We start from the raw sequence: 7,255 nt of genomic DNA on the forward strand, positions 1-7,255 counted from the left end.
CAAGGAAGCATAATTACCATGCCGTTGCATTAAGAAGCCACCTCAGGCCTACACTTATGAAGAATTAATAGCATTCTTTCATCAGCAGAATTGCAAGTACTGTAATTATGCTACTACTACTTGCACCCAGCTGTTGAAGCTCACTGTTAACACTGTATTCTAATGTACAAGAAAAAAAAAATTATTACACTTAACTATGATGTGGAGATAAAAAGTTATGAACAGAACAGTAATAAACATTTGAACCTAATAATCTTTAAGCCTAAATTCTCAGAAATGCTGTACAAATAAATAATTTCTCAAGCTCACTATTAGATGAGAAATGCATTTATCTTGTTTTGCAGATAGAAACACTAAGTACTGAGACCCAGGTTTTCAATTTATTTCAGTGTTTTTCATGACTCCAGGATGCTCAGCCAGAGACTTGTACATCCTGGGTTTCCACTGTGTGCTGCTTTTGATATCAGCTTTATGAAGGTCTGTGAATGACCTTCAGCTCAGGATCCTGTTGTCTCTGTACTAGCTACTTGCCCCAGAAAAGGCCACTTGCTAATTGGGTGAGCTACGAGACCGCATTTGTGATCAGCATTACTAGTGTCAACCTGCTTGCTCTGTCTCTAATTATCTCACAGATTCCTTCCACATCTAATAATTGCTCAGCAAAGGTTTTCTAAAATTAAGATCTGTAACAGGAAGTAGCCAGCAAGTTAATTTAATGATTCCCATGTTGCTACTTGTCACAAGAGTTGTCATGAGAGTTTGCTGGCAGCCTGCCCGTGTCTCTTTGCATCTGCCAAGCACTTGGACAGTGTTAGGGTGACTCTGCTTTAATCAGTGGCCATCACAACATAAGAAAAACTGTCAGGTATTTTAGCCTCCCACTGAGAGCTGTGATTGCCAGAAGATCCCTCGCCCAGCATAGGTATATCTCTCACCTAACAAAGATCATCAAGCAAGTGAATATTTTCTATTACTTAAATACTTAAATATATTACACACAGAGAAGATTTAAACTTGAAGAAATTTCATGATGACAGTGGTTCTACTGTACATTCTTTGGCAAAGAGGAGTAAACTGTGATCTACTACAATGAAAATAGTTGATGGATTTCATATCTTGTTTGCTTACTCAAATTCATACTCAGACTTTCTACTGTTGATTTGAAACCTTAAGCTGATTATCATACTGCATAAAGAAAGAATTACATTGGGTCTGAATAATCTGAAAACGCAGTTCCTCCATTAGTGGAGAAAGAAGATGGGCTTTGTCTAACATAATTCTCATCATACAGTTTGTTTCTTAGAGCAATTAAGAGTTAGCCTGTACTGCACCTGTGCAAATGAGACCATCGTGTTTGTCGCAGTCTCTGTCATCACATTCACAAAAATCACCTGAAATGTACCATTCCTGTGGTGAACAGATGCACTTTCCACAGTGGCAGGAACCTGAAATCACAAAAATTATTACTTACAGTCCAAGAGCATTGGCATTTTCAGGCTAGAAAATAACATCTCCAGACATACGTGCACACACACGGACACATGCACAAAATTACAACCTGAGAAACTACTGTATGAAAGAAAATAATCAAGCTAAAAGCTTTTTGAGTAAAAGGATTCTTCCAAAGTGACCACGAGAGTGGCAAAACGTTCCTGCTAATGCTTTGATTCTGCTATTTCACTTAATCAGGACTCACACTTTGAAGATTTCCTTTGGTTTCAGACCTACAATCAGAACCACTTTTCACATAAACTGTTCTTTTTTTTTTTTTTTTTTTTTTGACTGGAGAAGCTCAAATTGTCCCTGACCCACTGTTACTCCTCATCCAATGTCCTTAGGGATGTTTCCTATGGAGGTCATTTGAACCCCCAAAATCTCCATCACCACAAATTAAGATGCAGCACCTCCCATGGAATTGCAAAATTTTTTTCTCTATGCCAAAAAGTGTTTGTGTACATAACTGTGGTTCAGCAGTTTGCTCACTCCTGCAGGGTACGCGAAGGTCCCTGTTGGGTTAAGCTGCTGTCTTCCTCCTTGGAGATTATAAAATTACAGAATCATAGAATCTCTAAGGTTGGAAAAGACCACTGAGATCATCTAGTCCAATTGTCAACCCATTCCCACCATGCCCACTAACCATGTCCTTCAGTGCTGCATCTAAATTTTTCTTGAACACCTTCAGGGATAGTAAGTCCATCAGTTTCCTGGTCAGCCTGTGCCAGTGCGTCACCAGTCTTTCTGTGAAGAAGTTTTTCCTAATATCCAAATCAAAAAAAGTGGAGATGTTGGGGATTGAATCCAGAGCTCCTGCACATCAGATTATACCTCCACAGCCAAAGGAAAGACTCCTCAGTGATATCTAGGTTGTACCACCCATAATCCACCTAGAAGCGGGGTGGAACCAAAAACTTCCCATTAAGGAAAAATTCAGACACCCCAATCGTCGAGAGAAAATTCATGGCTCTAAATCCTGAAAAAGGACAATTGCCATCAGAAAACTGTGTATTTGGAAGCCTGTAGTTTGAGAAGAGTCTGTGGGAGCTTTTCTGTACTGAGAAATTCCACTGGAATTCTGCAACTAGAAATTCCACCTGGCCAATTACAACACTCGGCTGAAGAAAGATGGCTTTTATGGAGCCAATCCCCACCTGTTTGAATCTCCTTTTCTACACAGAGTTCGGATAGTTAAGTGCCAAGATGAGGAGTTTAGTAATTGCAGAGGGAAAATCCTTCGTGGAGATAGATAGTAATTACAGGAAGTTGCAGCACAAAGCAAATTGAAAAATAAACAATAAATAAATAAATAAATAAATGCACTTACACCTTACAGTTATGGAAAATTGAGTTTAAAGTTACCAAAGCTGCTGACCTTTAACAGAACATGCTTATGAGTGAGTTAGATGATGTTGAAAATTGCTCCTTCCTGCAATATTTTCAACACAGTTATAGTACAAAGGCACCAATTTCTTCAATGTATTATTAAAAAAAAAAGAGAGAGAGGAAAGCTTGATTCTGTCATTATGTGACAAACAGAGTTCATGGATGAATTAAAAGGAGCTGAGCCATCTTTCATTTCTTTTCATCGACCTCTGAATAAAATCCATGGTAAAAAATCAAGCATATATATATATCTTATAACAGATCCTCCTGTGGATCTGTTTATGTCAACCAATTTTCCTCATTTCTTTTCCTTAGTCACCAAAGGACCTCTGGTTGTTGAACCTTAATTCTTTAAAACTGCAGAGCAGTAATTTTTTTTTTTTTCATTTAAAATATAATTATTTTACATTGTTTATTGAAAAAAAAAGGTCTCTGTCTAATTTTAGAGAAATGTTGTTTTAACTTGTAACATATGGAATGTGTAAACATGTCCAGGAAGAATTAATGTTTGGAACATTTGGGAATGGGATTATTTGGTTAAGCATCTACTTTTTATGTGAGTTCAGTGTGCATTGCCTACTATGCCACTGACATGAAAAAGACTGGCATTTCCTACAAGCATAAAAATTGCCATTACATGAATAGGCAATGGAGAAATGCATACATGTTGCCTGCTCGCTCTATATGTCTTTCCTAAGACATACTTGAGTGTCATTTAAACCAGATGTCTATGCTTATTAAAGTTAGAAAGTACAAACAGCTGAAAATCATACGGAACAGTATGAGAATTTTAGTGACATTAGAATAGTTAATAAAATCATGGCATTGTTAGAAACCTGAAGTGATTCTGCATAAGCAGTCACTGATGCTGCTCTTGTTCATGGTGTACAGAAGATACAGCAAATTTAATGCCAAATCAAGCAAGGAAGATCAGGCTCCAAAATGTAAAATTTGTTATGTATAAGTCTTTTCCCTAAACAGAATGCTACTCTGGGAGCCTCCTCAGTTTAATTAAAATGAGTCTAATGAGTTGCGGGGTGTTTCCTGGGATCCCAGCCAGATCCTCTCGGATGGGATTTGGCTCATTACCTCGCCTGCGTCCTGCACCACTACAGTAGCCATCTGCAGCCCTGTATTTACTGCCAGGGAGGCAGCAGCATGGTGGGTGTTGCTGTTTTCCTTGAGAAGAGCTTTTGCTACAGGTGGCATAGTCAGTGAGCCAAGATTTTCAAAGTAGCCTAGGAATGTGGACACTCAACTTTGCTTACATTAACAGAGTTTAATTTTCTAAAAGTTTTCAGCACTTATCTACTAAAAACCAGAACTCCTTAGACTATTAAATGTGACATACAGAAGTTCAAGTTTCCTCAATCCATTATAGCTCTTCCATATCTTGGCTGGGTCTCCAGCAAGGATGGAAATAACAAACCCTGAAAGAACTCATTAGTGCATGGTTCTACATTCTCTTTCTGACCAGTTTTGGTTACTTATTACTTAATGCACAGAAAAAGAAGGAACAATTTCTCATTTTTGGCCTCTGGACGTAGCTGGTTACACTAGTTACGAACATTTTAAAGTATGTGCACTCAGTAAGGCATGGTTTCCAGGCACATTTTTAAATATCAAGAATAGATTTGCCTGAATATTAATAAGGAAAAAATAATAAGAGCACATAAACAAAAGTTTTGAGAAATTTCTCTCTCTTTGCCTATGATCCCCTTCCGACTCAGAGACACAAGAGATAGCAGTCTTCTTCACAACTTCATTCTAGTGGATATGAAAGTGCTGCCTGCTTTATTTCACCTCACCTAAAATACAAGGTTTGGGATCCTATGCAGAGGCTTTTTCTCCCTTGAGGGAGTGTCCCATAACTGTCAGTTAGGTAGATTTGATCAGTGCTCCAAGACGCTAAAACTCTCACATCTTTCAGAAGAAACACAAGCACCATCTCTAAGGGAAACAGATCATTCCCCAAGTTACAGTATAAAATTATAAAATCATAGAATGGTTTTGGTTGAAAGGGACGTCCGAGGTCATCTGGCTCCAACCTTCCTGCTCTAGGCAGGGATACTTCCCTCTCAACCAGGTTGCTCAAAGCCCCATCCAGCCTGGCCTTGAATGCTTCCAGCAAGGGGACATCCACAACATTTCCGGGTAACCTGTTTCAGTGTCACTTCCTAATATCTGAGGGACACTTTCCATCACATTGGAAACTTTGGTCAAAGAAACTTAAGAAAAAAATCCCACTAGCATTCCTGAACATGGATTTAGGGTCAGAATTTTAACTCCTGTAGAAAATAAATGTTCAACAGTGAACTAAAATTGTAGCACATCTGGAACTTTGTTCCCTACATTAATGAAGCCAAGTTTAAAAGCACTTTCACAACTCATGGCAACTTCCAGAACACTCCAGCCTACACCAGTTACAAGATCCCAAACCTCTCCCCAAGCAGACTAGCCAACAGAGAGGGAGAAAAGGTTCTTGATGTCTCTGCAAGTTTCTGACAGGTGATTTGTTCCCAAAGCCTCAATTTACTTTGACATATGCCCTGATATGTGAACTTAAAGTTACTTGTTGATGGAGAAAAACCCACAGGCTGGAAAAAGCAATTTTCAGCCACCCTAAAGGTGGCAGATAATGCAAATATTTTAAAATTCAAGACCATTTTTAATTTTCACTTTTATTTAGAATCCAATATTGCGTATTTTATTGCTCATCTTCACGGTTTATATAAAGAATCACAGGGAGACCATGCCTATGAGGAGCAAAGTTAGCTTCTGTATTGCAACAGAGTAATTTCAGTCCTGCAGAAACTCATTATTCTCTTTCGTGTACCCTAATTTAAAGATAGATAGTTACATCCTCTAGAAGTAATTGCGAAACACAACTTTCTCCTTTTCCATGACTTTGCACCAACTTTAGCAAAATAAATAAATAAATCCAAAAAATAAAATTGTATAACAGGAAGGACTTTGGATAAGCCATAAACAGGTTGAAGAAGATCAGGCTGAAAAATCCATATGCATATACGCATAAAAGTTACCGGAAAGGGCAATTTGAATTCTGCCTTGTAGAAGGTTCTTAAGTGTTTTCTCCAGTTAACAGGTAAGATGATCATTATTGATGCAGTGGATGTATGGACATAGGAGATGGCACATCCATCTCTGAGTGGGGGCATTCCAGCCTCCAGCTAATCTCACCACCCATTTACCATCTCTTCTCTTTTAGCTATATTACATTAAAAAAAGAGACAGCTTGCACTAAAGGGGAGCAAAGAAACCCTCCTTCCAGTAATGCAATTAGCCATCTCCTGAAAGACTGCAGGGTAAGAACCTCAGAGAACAATTTGAGTTAATTATCAAGATTTTTTAAATTTTATCTCTCCCTCTGGCAAGTTTTTATAGCTGGACTGAAGCTGACATAACCACCTTCATAAAAGTTAGGAGGTAAGAGAATGTGTTGGATTCTGCCATGGGGACTACCGATATCTACCTTTCATTTGCTGTTGCACTGGCAGGGTGCAACATGTACTGAACGTTGCTGCTAAGCTCTATCCTCAACTTATTTTTGCCTGAGATATTACATTTTCCATCTTGCCCACTCCAGCGTTACTCCAGGTAGCATTCTGTCCCTCAGACTAGATGGAGTGCTAACATTTGGTTTATAATGTACAGATGCTTAATGCAAAGCATCAGATAAACAGATGAAGGAAATTATAAGCTATTAACAAACTGCATAGAACATTAATGCCATTAAGCATGTATGGCTGCAGTGGGTGTTTGACAAAATGGATGTAAGTGCATGACAGAGCCAAATGTAAATTCTTTTAATAACGCGTGCCTTTGAAAGAGTTACTAAACAACAGCCCAATTTCATGCACATTAGTCTGCCAGAATCTGACCATTTCTTCTGCAGGGGCACTGCTGTGGAGTAGATAAGCTGTCAGTCCTTACCCTTTCCTGAACATAATACACCATCCGCAGACTCGCAGAGACTTCTGCTCTCCTCTTCTGTCATGTTGCACTTCCTTGAATACTGGCACAACTTTCCAAACCACCCTTCCTGGCAAACACATCGGCCGCATGAACAGATGCCATGGCCTGTAATGACACCAAGTTGGGTTATTAGCAAAACAAGCAGAAAACTGTGAATGTGGTCATAGTTGAGATCAGCTCCAGATCTCTGCATTGTAAAGGGCATGCTATGGAGGAAAAGAAAAGGAAACAGGAAAAGGAAAAAAGGAAACAGAAAGAGGAAAAAGTGTCAACAAATACAGACAAGAATACAGAAATGGAAAATGGGAAAAAGAAATAAGAAATATATCCTAGCCAGTACTTCACTTTTCATCACAGAATTGTAATTCGTGTTGGAAAA

The 7,255-nt window shown here is 38.7% G+C and overlaps 1 protein-coding gene across 1 annotated transcript; it reads right to left on the bottom strand.

Moving 5' to 3' along the window:
* Nucleotides 1-1,293: 1,293 nt before the first annotated feature.
* LOC109365659 (integrin beta-like protein 1) lies at nucleotides 1,294-7,095 on the bottom strand. The gene is made up of 2 exons (XM_019612409.2): nucleotides 6,835-7,095; nucleotides 1,294-1,445 (listed from the first exon to the last, which is right to left on the bottom strand). The coding sequence occupies exons 1-2, from the start codon at nucleotides 7,079-7,081 to the stop codon at nucleotides 1,309-1,311; spliced, it is 384 nt and encodes a 127-aa protein (XP_019467954.1). The 5' UTR covers nucleotides 7,082-7,095; the 3' UTR covers nucleotides 1,294-1,308.
* Between the last annotated feature and the right edge of the window lie 160 nt (nucleotides 7,096-7,255).

Source organism: Meleagris gallopavo, chromosome 1 (genome assembly GCF_000146605.3).
Source record: "Meleagris gallopavo isolate NT-WF06-2002-E0010 breed Aviagen turkey brand Nicholas breeding stock chromosome 1, Turkey_5.1, whole genome shotgun sequence".
Lineage (NCBI taxonomy): Eukaryota > Metazoa > Chordata > Aves > Galliformes > Phasianidae > Meleagris > Meleagris gallopavo.

What these genes read in the sequence shown, in the direction of transcription:
- LOC109365659 (XM_019612409.2), bottom strand. Translation starts at nt 7,081, where the DNA reads ATGCCCTTTACAATGCAGAGATCTGGAGCTGATCTCAACTATGACCAC. An exon ending in TGTATTATGTTCAGGAAAGG is followed by an intron (nt 1,446 to 6,834) that starts GTAAGGACTGAC and finishes TTGTGATTTCAG; the next exon opens with GTTCCTGCCACTGTGGAAAG.